General features: G+C 43.1%; 1 protein-coding gene across 1 annotated transcript; it reads left to right on the top strand.

Annotated features, from left to right (window-relative positions):
- Window positions 1–154: 154 nt before the first annotated feature.
- Window positions 155–16,298, top strand: Elk1 (ETS transcription factor ELK1). Its single transcript, XM_055607899.1, has 6 exons — window positions 155–298; window positions 8,459–8,702; window positions 12,791–13,231; window positions 13,745–14,176; window positions 14,711–14,812; window positions 14,899–16,298. The coding sequence occupies exons 2-6, from the start codon at window positions 8,493–8,495 to the stop codon at window positions 14,995–14,997; spliced, it is 1,284 nt and encodes a 427-aa protein (XP_055463874.1). The 5' UTR covers window positions 155–298; window positions 8,459–8,492; the 3' UTR covers window positions 14,998–16,298.
- Window positions 16,299–17,572: the final 1,274 nt, after the last annotated feature.

Raw genomic sequence — 17,572 nt, 5'->3', positions numbered from 1 at the left:
GTCCCCTTTAGGCCAATCGCGTCACAGCTCGGTTAGGATTCCACCACCACAAGGCCCCCAAATTGTGCCTATGATCCTTGGTATTTTGTCCAATCAGCAAGCAGCAGGACGCTGGGCTCCTCCCACGAGGGCCCACGTGAGCGGGGAACCGCAGGGGAGGCTTCTGGGTGCTGCTGCAGCCGCGGCTGCTACCGCGGCTGAAGCCTTGGAACCCGGGCCTGGGGGGCGGTGGGGCCTCGTATGGAGCCCCCGCCCCCCGGAGCTGCCGCTGCCACCGCCACTGCCGCGCCACACGCAGGTGAGCCCCAGGCAACTAGGTGGAGGGCCCTGTCCATGACCCCACATACTCTTCTCTTCCCCGCGCAAGGGAGGTGGTTTGGCCCCGGCCTGCCGGTGTTCGACTGCATTGCCACCAACTGATTGCCCCTCTGTGTGTATTGCCTGCTCCTTTTTCCCTTTATAGTGGATCTGAACGTGTCCGAACCTCCTGCTGTCTCTGTATAATGGATCAGTCTGTGAGCTTATGATTTTCGCCATTCCAACTTAATGGATTCGTCCGTGATCTTGCCCTTCCCCACCCCCAACTTATTGGGAACCAGTATGTTTCATTATCCAGTCCCCCTTTAGTAGTAGATGCGTCTAAAGTGTTTTCATTTCCCCTAATCTCAACTTTAAGAGGACCTTTCTGTGGCCTTGTTTATTAAACCCCTCATGTTTGTTATAGTAAATCAATCCGTGGCGCTGTAGCCCCTCCAGACATCCCATGCCTGTTCAACAGTCAGTCTACCTGAGTTTATATTTCGGCACCCTAGAGTCCCCAGTGCTTAAGCCTATGACTTTATCCTCCTATCCCACTGCCCCCGTCTTACTATGGATTAGTTTGCATGCTGGCATTCACATCCCTCTAGTTATCACTGCCCTAACTTTTCTCCCTTATTTGTAGACTCCAATCTTTGGGCTGCTCTTTTTAACAGGGGATCAGTTTGGTACTTTGTTTTTTGTTTGTTTGTTTTTTGTTTGTTTGTTTTTTGTTTGTTTTTAATTTTCAGCAGCCCAGTCTATGGCCCTGTCCTGTCCCTCTTTTAATCGTTATGTGATGGCTTTCCTTCTATGCTGTTAATAGGAGTCAGCTTAAACCATATCTCAGTCCTTTTGTATTAGATTTGTTCAGAAGCCTTCCTTCTAGGTCTGGTGCTTGCAATCCTTTCCCAAAGAAGATAGACCTTGTACTTTATTTCCCTCCTCCTCTCCACGTGTTGAATCAGTCTTTTCCATCCCCATCTCTTAGGTGATCCTGTGTACTTGTGAAACTGAGGGATTTTTACTGTATGACATATTTTCTCATAGACACTCTTAACCACTTAGACATTTTGCCTTGCTACTGTTATCAAGTACAATAGTGGTACTGATGATAATGACAGTTCTAAACCTTTACACTTTACACTTGCTGTGTACCAGGCAGAATATTCTAGTTTCCAGCTTGTTTAGTCCTCATCACAGCCCTATTCAGCAGGCAAATGAGAAAACTGGGGCATCTGGAAGTCAAAAGCCTTACTCAGAGATGATAGTCCAGTAACTGCTTAATGCAAGGAACATATTTGTTTGTTTTGTTGGTTTGGTCTTCCAAGACAGGGTTTCTCAGTGTGGCCTTGGCTGCCCTGGACTCCCTTTGTAAACCAGGCTGGCCTTGAACTCATATCAATCCGCCTGCCTCTGCCTCTCTGAGTGCTGGGAATAAAGGCATTTGCCACCAAGCCTGGCTTGAGGAACATTTTTTAAGTGCCCCTCTCTCATTTCATTGCTTAACATTCCTTAACAGACAGATTTGTTCCAATTACCAGGCTTTTGTTTCTGCTCTTCCTTTTGCCAGCAGAGCTGTCTCCATTCTACACTGGTCTCAGGACCCATCCACCTCAAGTCCCAGTAGCTGTGTGACTTTACATGAATGGCTTAACTACTTTCTTCCTGTACTGGGCCAGATTGGGGGAGTCAGAACCATAACCCTCCCAAGTGTAAAGAAAAAAATATATGAGTTAATTAACCTAGTCACTTCACTGACCTTACCTCCTTCATCTTCCCATTTCAGACCCATGCTACAGCCATGCTGGCTCCTCCTTACTGCTCCTCAAAATCAGCAGGTGCAGGCCAGCCTCAGGGCCTTTGCATTAGCTCTTTCTCCCTTAACACTACTTTCATGTCTCTGCATTGTACCTTCCAAGGTCCTGTTCATCTGCCATACCCAAAAGAATTTTTTCACCACACTGCGCAGGGAACACACAAAAGATGTTTCTAGGAATACCGTTTGATTTATGAATAAAAGGATGTGTTAACAGAAATGTGATGATGGTGATATGAAAAGGCACACATAGAAACAATGTTTCAGAAAGTGCTTTCATGTCTTTGCATCTAGGTAGTGTTATTGAAGTAAAATATCTATTTGTCACACTGGAATATACTGTATAAAGCATCTAAAATGCTTCAAAGTTCCTTTTAGTGTGAAAAAAAAGTAGTCAACACCCACCCCCTCCCCTTGACCATCTGATTTTGCACACTTAGCAGAGTTCAGATCTTTTTCCTGTTTGCTTTGTTCCTTTGTACTCTGTCACAGTTAGATACACTACAGATACAGAGATTGTCTGTCTCTCCTCAGAATAGACATCCTCAGAATAGAGATTTACAGGTTTTATCTACCTATTCAGTGGTCTGTCTTCATCTAAGAATGTACCTTCTGTATAATAGGTGCTTGGAATAATTTGTTGCACAAATAAATGTGTCCCCCCCTCTATCTAGGAGGTTCACACCTATATATTTCCAGCATGTAAGACCAAGAGAGAATTTCTAGGAAGTAAAAGCTATCCTGGGATACATAGTGAGTTTCAGATCAACCTGGACTACAAAGTGAGTTCCTGTCACAAAAATGAAAATTGTATCCCAGAAATCAGTCTGGGGGGAGAGCAGATAAAAAAAAAAAAGAAGAAGAAGAAGAAGAAGAAGAAGAAGAAGAAGAAGAAGAAGAAAAATAGAATGGAAGAGCAGGGCACAGCAGTGCACGCCTGTAATCCCAGCACTCAGGGAGGCAGAGGCAGAGGCAGGCTGATCTCTGAGTTCAAGGCCAGCCTGGTTTACAAAGTGAGTCCAGGACAGTCAAAGCTACACAGAAGAAGAAGAAGAAACGGGATGTAAGAGTTAGTTAAGATGTTAGTTGGGACTGTTTACATATTAAAAGATATTTACTAAGTACCTATTGAGTACTAGGCATTCATTCTAGATGCTGGAGATATGAAGAAGCAAAACAGGCAGAAATCACTGCATATAGAAAGCAGATATTACTAAAAGTGAGGGAGACTATGAAATAGGTGAAATTAGATCATGTTTTGTATAAATGCTAAGGAACAAACATGAACCAGAGCAAATAGGACTAGAGTATCAAGGGGTTTGAAATCTTAGGGACAAGGCAGGGTACACTTGGAAATGTCACTCGTGGCCTGAAGGAAACAAAGGAGGAAGCTATAATTTGTAAAGGAAAGAACACTCAGTGCAAAGACCCTGAAGTCAGTTCAAAAGCTAATGTGTCTGGAAATGAGTTGAGGGAGAGGGGTAGAAGAAGAGGTCATAGAAATGTTGAAAGCCAGATGGTTGAGGGGAAAAGAAAAGAATGACACACAACCTAAGGGCTAACATTTATTGAGTTTCTACCATGTGCTAGAGACACTTTTCTAAGTTCTTTACATATATTGGCACATTGAATCCCCATAAAAGCCTTTCAGGATAGGCATTTTAAAATTCTTTTTTGGTTTAAGAGTAAAATGCTTTCTTTTACAGATGTTCAACATGGCACACAGAGGTTGAGCGCTTGCTGCTCAAAACCACACGGACAGAACAGGCCAGAGTGTGAGGCTGTGAAGACCAGGACAGAAAAAAGTTACAGGGATAAACAAGTTACTCTGTATTGGATCATGCAGATGGAAAAATACTACCTGGAAGGGATTAGAACTTGATTGTATGATAGAGTTAATGCAAGGAGGAAATGGCACTCCTGCCATTGTGTGTCTCAGAAAGTGGGCGTTATCCTAAGAACCATGATACATCAAGTAGTCACTTCAGAGCGTTTGTCCATGCTGTTCCAAAATTATCCTTCCCATGGACATCAGTATGAGGTGCTACCTCCCCTCCATCAAATATCACTTCCTTGGGGAAGCCTGTCCTGCTCTTATCCTTGTCACTCTGGGATCTTCCCCATCTATGTTTTATTCTTAGGGAACTGGCATTGAATGGCTAGGAATGCTGAGTTTGAATTCTGACAGCATTCAGTCAATTCATCCAGTATAAAGTATCTCATCCAATGGTGAAGCCTTAGGCAAGTTACTTCTTTCTCCATGTTTCACTGACTTGTCTAGAAAATAGAGGCAATAATACAGTCCACCTTTTGAAGGGTGCTATTTTGTTTTCTTTCTTTTGAGACATGTCTTACTGCCCCATGAATGTAAGAATTATATTAATATGGAGGATCTATTATGTTCCGAGCTATTTTGAGGCACCCAGTGAATGAGGTGAGGAGTGGAAGGAAACCTTTCTGGGAAGGGCAGATGTCTAGGGCTCTTGTTAAGGCCTGTGTGAGAGAAGCAATAGTCAAAATCAGCCCCTGTCTTTGATAGTCTGCACACTAATTGGGCAGATTTCACACTGGGCTCTGGCATATCTCAGAGGAGGTGATGAAGTTGCCTGTCTTTGCCACTAGGTGTCACACTGCACTCTATGGACCTCTAAAATAAGCCAGTCTTGGGAATATTTATTTAGTCCTTTAGAGCTCTGAGGAGAATACTCTGATCAACTGTTCATTAGTGCTGTAATTTGGATAGCTGCCTAACACTGTCTGCTAAATGAACCTTGAAATATCTCAGACATATGAAAATGATCATACTGTAAGTTCATGAAGATTAAGGAATAAAGCTGTAAATCTAAATCATAGTCTTCAAAACCTTAAAAGGTTTATTCTTAATCCAGCAATCCCAGCCAGGTGGATTGTTGGTTGATTGAGTTCCACCCTTGCAGGGACTAGAAGGTTCAGGATTAGTTTCAGTTTGTTTATGAAAAGGGTAGTGATGGGGTGACAGGGAACATCTTCCTCTGAGGGCCGTGCCTAAAGGGAGGAATCAGTTGATGATATTTTGTTTTCTTATTTTCTCTTATTAAAACTAGATTTCTTTTCTCAAATAATATATATCCTTCTTAGAGTTCATCCTCCATCTCTCCACCCCCCTCACTCCTAATTTTTTCCCATTGGATCGACTCCCTTTCTGTTTCTCATCCAAAAACGAACAGGCAGCAGGGCAGTGCACACATTTGATCCCAGTTCTTAGGTGGCAGAGGCAGGTGGATCTCTGAGTTCGAGGTCAGCCTACCCTACAGAGTGATTTCCAGGACAGCCAAGGCTATTATATAGAGAAATACTGTCTCAAAAACAACAACTACAAAATGAGAAAGAAAGAAAAGGAAGGACACAAGCTTTTAAGGGATAATAACAAAATATAATAAGATATAACAAAAACTATAATATGTACACAGAAGACAGACCTGTGCAGGTGGTTGAATTCTCAGACCCCTGAAGGTAATCATGATGACCCTGCCTGTAATCTCAGTACTTGAGAGGTGGAGGCAGGAAAAATAGGAGTTCAAGGTCATCCTAAGCTTCATGACAAGTTTGAGGCTAGCCTAGGTTAGAGGAGACCCTGTCACTAAAAATATATAGGTAACCACTTAGATCCCTGGAGTATGATACTTGGTTCAAAAGTTGGAACTGTCACTCATCGCAGTATGGCATAGTGAAGTCACTTGAACATCTTTTGCCTCAGTTTACAAATTAGCTGCCTTGGGTGAAAAAAAATTAGTGATATCCTATTAAGCATATCTCCTTTCCAAAAGGAAAAATGGCTACTTTCCAGAGTTGGGATGAGAGGTAAGTGAGACAGTGCTTATAAAATAACAGCCCATGGCTTTATTTCAAAATTTTGAATTTTTCAATTTAGAAAGCTAGTATGATGCACATATGATATGTTACATAACACCCTCAGCCAGCTCTGTCACCAGCTGCTTTCAGATCTCTGCAGCAGAATGTATGAACATTCATACTAAACAAGGATTAATAAAATCCAGAATGTGCCTTGCTTTCTTTCAAATCATGTTTTCTTGCCAAAAGAATTACAAAGAAGCCTTTTATTTTTAGAGCTTTTTTTAATTTGGGGATAGCAGAAAAAAAGATTTATGAACAAATTATAAAATATTTACTTAAAGCTTATACACCAAACTTGTTATATTTAATTCACACAATAATGATAATAATACATAGTCTCTAATTTATAGATGAGTATGTCACTATCCTGTTTCACAGATGACAAAGTTTGAGGTATAAAAAGGTTAATTAGTATCAGGATAATGAATACCAGAATCACACAGCTAATAACTGACAGATCCAGGATTTAAACCATAGAAGTCTAGCATTAGAGTTAGGTTGATTGTCCAGTAGGCCAGATGCCTTTCTACTTGGAGCAGTGCCTGACATAATATTAAACAGGAAATATGTGGTTGTTTAAAGAAAGATGGGTTTAGGGTGAAGCTCTGTGATAAAACATGTGCTTAACATACATAAGGCTCTTTACTAGGATCTTCAGCACTACAGAAAGAAGCAGCTGCCATGTATGCTAGGATATGTGTAATCTCAGCACACAGGAGACAGACACAATAGCATCATGAGTTCGAGGGCAGCTTAAACTACATAAGACCCTATCACAAAACAGCAGCAACAGTGGCAAAAAAGAAGGATTCATGTAGCCTTTCCTGGGGTCTGAAGGCCTTTAATGGTTGCTTTAGTGGTGTAGCCACTGGTAAAGTAGCTGTGCTCTTGAAAACAAACATTCACCCATGCCTCAAGTAAGCAAGTCTACTGAAACTCATTAGACCACAAAAAAGTCATAAAATACAAAGAGACCTAGTTGGGAAGAGGAAATCAACAAGTGGGAAGGGAGGGGAACAGGATAGAATAATGGAGGTAAATGTAATCAAAGTTTTTATAATAGAAATGTTATAATAAAACACATTATGTATAATATGTGCTCATCAAAAAAAAAAACAAAAAAAAATTTTTTAGAAAGCCTAAACCACAGAGTAACAATCAGGTTACGAAAAGGGGGCATCAAGGGACAGAAAAGAGTAGGTATTCAGATTCAGGAAGGCTTCATAAAGCAGAGAACCTTTGAGTGGGCTGTTTTTTTGTTTTTGTTTTGTTTTGTTTTGTTTCATTTTGTTTTTGAGGATTAATGCATAGTAGAGGGAAGGAGCCCCATGTGAACATGCAAGGGGCTACCAAAAGACATCCTGGAAAAGTTGATGAGGCAGAAGGTAGACAGTCAGGCAGATGGATAGATATGGTCAAGTCAAGGACATTTCAGTAGTTTTCTAGTCCTGCTATATAAATTATCTCTAACTTAATTTCCTTAAAACTACACATTTGTGTAGGTGCATTGGTGCATACCTGTAATCCTGGTACTTAGGAAGCTGAGGCAAGAGTTCAAGACCAGCCTGAGCTACATGGTAATGCCCTGTCACTTTAAATATTATACATTTATCATCTGATAGCTCAGAGATCCAACACTGATTTTACCAGGCTAGCATTAAGGTCTTGGCAGGACTTTAGTCCTTTCTACAGGAGAATTGTTTCCTGCTCATTGTGCCTTGAGTTGTAATACTGATGTTTCCTTACTGGCTGTGGCTGAGGGACATTCCAGGTTTGTGGAGCTGCCCGACTTCCTTATCTTGGAGCCTTCTCCAGAGTCAGGAATAGCAGGGAAAGTCCCTTTGATGTCTGAAAGCCCCTCTCCTGCCATTCTGCTTCTAAACTCTGTTTCAGCCTCATTTTCTAAACTCTGCTTTTAAAAGAACTCATACAGTGGTTGACCTTAAATAAAACCAGAGTGAATGCTGTAATCTTAATTTCATCTCAGAATTCCTTGTTGCTCTGTCACATAACCTAGTCATAGACTCCAAGAACTAGGATATGGAACTCTGTAGAGCTCAGGTTTTATTACCCTATCTTCCCTGTAGCTTCTAAAGATTCACATTTGACAGGGCTGGACGGAAGGCTTGGTGGTAAAGAGTGCTTGCTGCTCTCACAGAGAACCAGAGTTCAGTTCCCAGTTCCCATTTTCGGTGGCTCATTACTGCCTCCAGGGAATCTATTAGCCTCTTCTGTTCTCCCTTGGCACCCACACATATGTTCATATACACTCACACAGACATACTACTCACATAAATGTTTTTCTCCCACATTTTTGTCCCCACATGTGAAATACAAGGAATATCCAGAGCTACATGGGAAGTTTAGGAGACTGTTTAGGGAACAGTATTGAGACTTGGGAACAGAGGAAGAAGCAAGATAATAAGAATCATTTTTGCTGTCTTCCAGGTACCCCTGGGATGGCGTGAGCACTTCCCTAGTGATGGACCCATCTGTGACACTGTGGCAGTTTCTGCTGCAGCTTTTGAGAGAACAAGGTAATGGCCACATCATCTCCTGGACCTCAAGGGATGGTGGTGAGTTCAAGTTGGTGGATGCAGAGGAGGTGGCCCGGCTATGGGGACTACGAAAGAACAAGACCAACATGAATTATGACAAGCTTAGCCGGGCCTTGCGGTACTACTATGACAAGGTATGGCCTCAGGGACCAGTACTGGAAACCTTGAAATTACGGTCAGAAAAACTTCCTTTTGAGGCAGGATCTCATAATGTAGTCTAGATTTGTCTGAAACTTACTATGTATCCTAAGCTGGCCTCAAATTCACTGTCTTCCTGTCTCCACCCCCAATTCTTGAAATTACACTTCTAGCCTAGAAATTTTATTTTGTTTTCTTAAGTACTGTAGCTATAACTTTGAAAACAATATTAAAATGTACTGGGTTTGCCCCATCCTCTAGTTCCTTGTATACTTGGAGATAATACGTATGTTTTTCTGGAACCCTCAGACCAATGTTGGGTTCACCTGGTAACTTTATGTATAATCTTACTACAGAATAATCAATGTTCTTATTCCTAAACTCAAAATCATCGTGGTATTATATTGCTAAGTTTCCTTACTACTTTTGTTAGAAGCCCCAATCAATTGTTTTATTTTCTTCTATTCCTTTATTTTGTTTTTATTTTTGAGGCAAGGTCTCCTTGTGTTAGTGAAGATGGCCTCAAACTTGCATTCCTTTTGTCTCAGTGTCCTGAGTGCTAAGATTACAGATCTTTGCATTTAACTAAATGCTCCAGAATAACATTTGTAGTTTATGCCCACTTCTCTTAGATTCCTGGAGCAGCACCTCAGTATTTTGTTTTATTTCATCTTACTACTACAGCTCAGTTTTTAGATTTTTCTCATCTTATACTCTCAGACTCACAGAACTGCACTGTATTTCCATTTCCCCATTAATATTTAAAGCTTCAAAACAATATTAATAATAATCCCTTTTCATTCCTCTTCTGAAAAATACAAGGATACTTGAAATACTTGATCAGCATTAAGACCTTCACCAAAATACTTAGATTTTTCATGCACACCCAAATAGTTCTCACCTGTATTTTGTGTCCTTAGTAATTTATGGTATGTATTCCAGTTTCATATATTACTCTTTCAGTTCAAACCTCCAAAACAATACTAATGGCTCTACCTTGTTCTGTCTTCTGAGACCACCAAGACATCCCAGGAACTCCCAAACCATGTGTCCTCAAAGCATGTTTTCCTACCTACCCAAACAAAACTTGCTCCCCCAACCCTCATGCTTATACCAGCTTCTCACACTCTTCTCTAATTACTGCCAATTACCTCACTTTCTTGGTGTTTTAGCTTTACTATACAGAATGGTACTAATAATGAGACATCACCTGTCCTCTTTAGTGATATTTCTGTCCTCATTTATTTTCTTGTTAGGATAAACACAATGACCAAAGCAACTTGGAAAGGAAAGGGTTTGTTTTCCTTACAGTTCCATGTCACAGTCCATCATTGAGGAAAACCAAGGGAAGAACTCAAGGCAGGAATCTGGAGGCAGAAACTAAAGCAGAGACCATAGAGGAAAGCCTTCCTCTTCCTCCTTACTGGCTTGTTCCCCCATAGATCACTCACTGTGCCTTTTTATACAACCATAACGATCCGACCATGGATTGTATCACCTTAAATATGCTGGGCCCTGCCACATCAATCATTAATCAAGAAAATGCCCCACAAACTTCCTACAGGCAATCTGATGTCCATATTTTCTCAATTGAAGGTCCTTCTTCCTAGATGACTATAGTTTGTATCAAGTTAACAAAAAGCCAACCTCTACCCTTTTGTCAACTTGACACACTAATATATCACTACTAAAGTATAATATTTAAGTTCTTATTTATCCCCAAGATCTCATGTTAATATCGATATCACAATATAAAAAATAACTTTAAAAAAATCCAAGTCTTTTAAATGCTTCAAAGGTTCAATGTCTCTCAACTGTGTAAGCGCCTATAAAATAAAAAATAAGTTAAATACTTTCTTACTCTGATTCTAAGAAGAAAGAACCAGTCACAATCAAATCAAAACAAGACCAAACTCCAGCAGTGTAAATTACTGGCTTGCTCCCCCATGGATCCCTCAGCGTGATTCTTTTATACAACCATGACCAGGTGTGGAACACCCTAAGTAGCTGTGCCCTACCACATCTGGTTCGTGTAGCTCAAAATCTGGCAACGGGGATTCTCTCGTGATTTTATAGGCTCTAAAGAGTTTGGGAAGCTCCACTTCTCCAGCTTCACCATCTACAGGACATAGAGCTTGTCTCCTGGCCTGAGGCTAGCTCCATATCACACTTGCCACCATCCTTAGTGGTAGTCCCACAGTCTTTGCTTTTCCAGTAGACTGAGGTCTCCACTGCAGCTGAGGATGCATCTTTACTAATGGTCTCTTAGCCTCTGTGTAGGGATTCCAACCCTTTCACATGGTACCAAGCCCCAACTTCTCTTCATGACCCTTTCAATCCCGGAACATCTGTTGCAACTGAGGCTGCACCTTCACCAGTGACTTCTCCTGACCTCTAACAGTACCAAGCCTCAGCTGCTCTCCACAACCCCTTGAATACTGCAGCTTTCATGCCACCAAACTAAATACCATGTGGGAGACTCTTACACATTACCAAGTTCAAGCTGCCAGTATAATATGCATCCTTGGCCCACCTGGACCACAGCTTCTGAGTACTGACCCTGAGGAAACACTTCCTGAAAGATTTCACCTCAGTGATGTTGATCTCTTCTTACTCCAGCTATTTTTTTTTCAGTCTCTGCTAATCAGTATTGAGTATCCTAGTAAAACAAAGGTTTTACTCCCAGAGTCCTGGTCTTTTGTTAATCCCAAAGATCCTTCAGTCTCAGGTAACAAGAAACCATAGATTCTTAATACAAAATATCACATAAATAGACCCTCTAGAGATTTTGAGGGACTCTCAGACTTCTCTCTGAAGCTTCACAAGCCAGGCCTACATCATCTGCACTGCTCTCAGAATTATCTTTCAAGTTCCCTCAACAGATTACTTGAAGCTCTGAACAGTAAGCTCTTCTAGCCCAAAGACCCAGGTGCTACCACACTCCTTTCCAAAGCAACATGGTCAAGTCTGTCAAAGCAATAGCCTGTCCAATAACAATGACTGTCCTAGTGTGCTTTCTATTACTGTGATGAACACCCTGACCAAAAGCTACTTGGGGAGAAAAGGGTTTATTTCATCTTAAGGTTACAGTCGGTCATGAAGGGAAGTTGAGATAGGAACCCAGAGACAGGAACTGAACTAAGTCCATGGAGGAACACTAACTACTTACTGGCTTCCTTCTCATAGCTTATTCAGCTACTTCTTTTATACAGTCCAGAACCACCTGCCCAGGGATAGCACCTCACACAACAGAAAATGCCTACAGACTTTCCTAAAGACAATCTGATAGAGACATTTTTTTTCAATTGAGGTTCTCTCTTCCCAGATTACTCTAGCTTGTATCAAGTTAACAAAAACGAATAACCAACATATTTTCTTTGCTTCATGTCAGCATCACTAGCTTTCAAAAAATCTACTATCTCTGGCCAGTGAGATGATTTAGCAGGTAAAGGCTCTTTTTGCCAAGCCTGAGCTTAATCACTGGGACCCATATACTGGAAGGAAACAACCATCTTCTGTAAATTGTCCTCTGACCTTTACATGGCCTATGGCACATTCATGCCTCTACAGTCAGTCAGTCATACTCATTCCCCTCCTCTACACAGTCAGTCAGTACATTTTTAGAAAAGCCCTTTATATCAATTATTTTATTCATCTACACTAATTTAGTCTCTTCTAACATGTCTATCAGGTTTTCCTACTCCAGTCCTGTTAATAGGTTAACAAAACCTGATGCTGTTAAACCTGGATCCTTAGTTCTCACCTGCTCCCCTAAATCAGTCCCTGATGATATGTAGACAGTGGGGAAAGGGGAATTAAACAGATGAAGATGAGTAACAAAAGAAAACTTAAAGGGACATGGATGGGAAGGACACTAAAGAAAGAATTGGTGAGAGGGCCCAGAGAAGGAGTTGAAACTGGGGAGGAATGCAGAGAGGGGAAAGAAAGAAAAGCATAGACAGAGATGGGAGGAATCCACAAGCCTAAAAGAGATGTGTGAAATGGGAGCAGATGGAAAGAAAGACATCAGGAGAAGAAAAACAGCCCTCAAGACTCTCCATTCACCCTGTTCTTCACTTCTCAGAATATCATCCGCAAGGTGAGCGGCCAGAAGTTTGTCTACAAGTTTGTGTCCTATCCAGAGGTTGCAGGGTGCTCCACTGAAGACTGCCCACCCCAGCCTGAGGTGTCTGTAACTCCGGCTGTAGCAATGGCTCCTGCTGCTGTCCATGCAGGCCCAGGGGACACTGCCACTGGAAAGCCAGGAACACCCAAGGGTGTAGGAATGGCAGGCCAAGGTGGCTTAGCACGCAGCAGCCGGAACGAATACATGCGCTCGGGCCTCTATTCCACCTTCACAATCCAGTCCTTGCAGCCACAGCCACCCCTTCATCCTCGGCCTGCCTCAGTGCTCTCCAACACTACCCCTGCAGGAGTACCAGCACCCACCTCAGGGAGCAGGAGCACCAGTCCAAACCCCTTAGAAGCCTGCTTGGAGGCAGAAGAGGCTGGTCTGCCCCTGCAGGTGAGTACTGGAGTTTGGGAATGAAAAGGGCTTGTAGAGGAAGAATGCATAATTCTGAAATCAAGCATGGAACTGATAGAATTATAGATGTCCTGCTAAGGGATGTAATGGTGGAAGTGGGGACATAGTTCCCTCAGAGAAATGGATGGGGATATACCTCTCCTTGTATATTAGTCCCTTACAGGGTCACATCTGATGCACTGATTGTCATGCTTCAACACTCATCAGACTCACCAGAATGGCCTCAAGACACAGATTGCTTAGGCTCATTTCCAGAGTTTCTAATTAATGTGGATTAATGACAGTGGTACCTCTAGAGTCTAACCCAGCACCCCTGCCCTAAAGGAGATCCACTTCCATTTAAGTTCCATAGGCAGTTAGAGAACAAGCTACACATACAGCCATCCCCCCATTATCAAATACCTTCTGAGAGACATCTTTGGATGACCCGCAGGAGAAGGTTTTACACACCAACAATCCTATGCATTCCCTTTGTGCCAACCCCTCTCCCAGGTTATCCTGACCCCACCCGAGGCCCCAAACCATAAATCTGAAGAATTGAGTCTGAAGCCAGGTTTCGGCCATTCACTGCCCCCAGAAGTGAAAGTGGAGGGGCCTAAGGAAGAGTTGGAAGCTGTAGGGGCTGGAGGCTTCAGTCCAGAGGCTGTCAAAGCTGAATCAGAAGTCTCACACTCAGAAGGCCTGCTGGCTCGGCTCCCAGCCGTCGTATCTGAGAATACAGCACAGGTTTGTGGCCTCTCCACCTCTACCACTGAGATCACCCAACCTCAGAAGAGCCGGAAGCCCCGAGACCTGGAACTTCCACTTAGCCCAAGCCTGCTGGGTGGTCTGGGACCCGAACGGACTCCAGGATCAGGAACGGGTTCTGGTCTTCAGGCACCAGGGCCAGCGCTGACGCCATCCCTGCTACCCACACATACCTTGGTGAGTGCCTTTTAGAAGAGCAAGGGCGGGCAGTGTAACTGCATGGCATTGGCACTGGTGACTTACAAATGTAATTCACTACTCTGAGGCTTGGGCTGAATTAATGGGGCTAATGAAGAAAAGCAGGTCTGAGGACTTTGTGGGAGTCCGACTCCCTAAGGCTTTCTCCATGGAGTTTGCATATTGGGTTCCCTAGTCAGGTATATGGGTGGAATCTAAGACCAAAAAGTTGAACTCTTCTGATGGCCACATACAAGGTTTGAGAGCGGTGTACATATAGAATTGGGTGGATAGCCTTGCTCTTTGATGTCTCAATAGCAGGAAGTGATCTCCTAGGGATCAGCAGGGGCAGTCTTTGTAAAGAGAAATGTCATAGGCATAGTCTTAGTAGTTTACATTCTATGTCTATGAACTTTTGAGGGGTGTCCATGGACATCTGAGGGGGATGCTTGCAGAGGGACTGAAAGTAGGTTCCTTCCATCTTCTCATACTTGTTGTCTGTTCACTTAAGTTACTGTCACTTCACTTCCACAGACCCCGGTGCTGCTGACACCCAGCTCGCTGCCCCCCAGCATTCATTTCTGGAGCACTCTGAGTCCAATTGCACCCCGTAGTCCGGCCAAGCTCTCCTTCCAGGTAGGATTCCTTCCCTCCTATGTTGGAAACGGTAAGAGTTACTAGCATGGCTCCCATCTATGACCTCTCCTTGTTTCTCTTCCCAGTTTCCATCCAGTGGCAGCACACAGGTGCACATCCCTTCCATCAGCGTGGATGGCCTCTCGACCCCAGTGGTGCTCTCCCCAGGGCCCCAGAAGCCATGACTACCACCACCACCCCTTTCTGGAGTCCCTCCATCCATGCTCCTGAACTCTCCAGCTAGCCATCTCAAGGAGAAACAATTTAACCGACAGACTCATGCTCTGGTTGTAGAGGTGTGGATATTCTTGGGAAAGAGGATCGTTCACTAACTCCTCCACCCAAAACAGACAACTTCTTTCTTCTTTGCCAGCCTCCCAAGTGGCCGCCCTTACACGTCTCCTACTTCAATTGTGGGACGGTTTATTTATTTATTTTTTGAAGGCCACTGGGAAGAATCTGGCCCAACCTTTTTTAGGAGAGTGGGTAAGACCTCTCCCCCATTTTTTCCCAATTTTTTTTCCCTAAAACAAGACAATCAGGGTATGGCTTGAGAAGGACGTTTCTTTATTTATTTCTCAGCCTGCCCTTGGGGAGTTAAGGGTGCCCTGTCTTCACTTTGAGGCATGGGTTGAAGAGCTAGTTTGTTTTGTTTTATTATTCCTGGCCGTATCTGAGTCCAGGGAGCACTTGTACGATTTAACGGTTTGGGAGTGGTAGCTAGGGACGAATCACACTGTTAAAATGGAAATTGCTACCTCCCCAACCTTCTCAGTCAGCTTGTTCTTTTCTCAAGTAACCTTTTGGCCAGGGAGGAATATTCCTTTTATTGTTCTTCCCCCTGAGAAGCCATTCCTTTGTCTGCCAAATTTCCTGGGGGCCTGCCTGTTACCTTCTAATGGAGGATTTTTTTGGGGGGTCCCCGTCTGGGGGGCCCCTCAAGCTGGTACTCCAGGTCTTTCTGTCTCCTCTCCCCTTCCATTTTGATAGTATAATCTATTTTTAAATGGGGCTTTTCAATAGGGGAGAGGGAAACATCTCTTCCTGTATCTGATGGGTGGGTAGGTGGGTGGGTAGAAAGTAAGGGATTTGGAGGCAGTCTTCCTGCCACCCACAAGTGTTTATTTTTGATATCAAACGTGTATTTTCAGCTCCCTCCCTCCCAGCCCCCCAAATTCCTGCGGGCGGGTACAAAGGACCCTTTTAAGTGTCCATGGAGTTGGGAGGGAGGAATGTGGGACATGAAGCCTGTCTTGTATCAATTCTTGGCTGGAGGGGATAAATCAAAAGACTCCTAAGCTCACCTCCTATCAGCACTGGCCAAGACCAGGCCTGAAGACCTGGGGGTTGGTGATTTGGGGGACGGTGCTACACTCGTCTCCACTGTTTGTTTTGCTTCCCCCAAATGGACCTTTTTTTCCCCTAAGAGTCCCAGATAATGGGGAATTGTTCTTGTAAATATATATTTTTAAAGGTGTTGCTGAAAGCTGTTGGTTTTTTTTCTCCTGGTGTCACCAGAATGAGATATGATAGGCATGAATGTATGTAAGAACAATAAGGGTGAGGCAGAGATTTACTGTGAGAGAAGCAGAATGATGGCATATGTCAGACTGCTGATTGGGTAAACCAGTGTGGTTAGAGAAATTGAAAGGTTATAGGTTTGTGCGCATCAGGCCAGAAGTGTGACCATAAACATTTTTGCACATATGTATGCATGGTCTTGTGTATGGAGGCTGGACAACAACCTTGGGTGTTATTCATTGGCACACTGTCCCCATCCTTTGAGACAGAGTCTCACGTTTACCTAGACTTTACCAGTTGGAATACGCTGGCTGGCCATCAAGCCTTAAGGATCCACCTGGCCCTACCTCCCAGTTCTGGGATTACATGTGCTCTATGCCTGAAATTTTTTACCTGCATTCTGGGGATCAAACACATGTTCTCATACTTACAAAGCAAGTGTTTTATTGACTGGGCCATTCCTCCAGTCCCAACTACAACCTTTCGACATTGTGTGTGTGAGAGATGCTGTATAAAAGCCGGGTATAGTATCACATTTATAGTACCAGCAGAAGCTGAGGAAAAAGGCTTATGAATTTGAGAGCAGCCTAGGCTCCACAGCAAGGCCCTGTCTGTCTCAAAACAAAAACTTGCAATGATATATATACAACATACTGTTTATGAGTATAGTGGGGACTGTAAATTAGTCACTGTCAGGCTGATAGCATGGACAGACTGAGTGGCCAAAACTCTATGTGAAATACTGTGTGAGTGGGAAGCCAGTGAAGATTGTCAAGGATCATCATTTATAGATGAGAAATCTTGCTGTTTAGTAGCAGGCAACCCTCACCATTTGAGAATGGTTTGTATGTGAAATTAAGTCATGAAAGTGTATATGTTGATTATGAGCCGAATGATGGTGCATGCCTTTAATCACAGCATTTGGGAGATGGAAACAAGCAGATCTGATTTCGGGACCAGCCTGGTCTGCAGAGTGAGTTCTAGGATAACCAGGCTACACAGAGAAACCTAGTCTTGAAAAAAACAAAAACAAAAAGAAGTTGACTTTGTGAGAGAAAATGATCATGAAGCCCAAAAAGTGACTGATAAGATACAAGGTATGCAACTATGTGTATTAAATGTTTCATAGAAACTACGGGAAAGACGGAAAAATGTGTTGCCTGTGGTTTCTAAGGTCAAAAAGGTGTGTGTGTGTGTGTGTGTGTGTGTGTGTGTGTGTGTGTGTGTGTGTGTGTGTGT

This window comes from Psammomys obesus, unplaced genomic scaffold (assembly GCF_907164565.1).
Source record: "Psammomys obesus unplaced genomic scaffold, mPsaObe1.curated_primary_1811, whole genome shotgun sequence".
NCBI lineage: Eukaryota > Metazoa > Chordata > Mammalia > Rodentia > Muridae > Psammomys > Psammomys obesus.
This window is presented reverse-complemented; position numbering and strand designations above follow the sequence as displayed.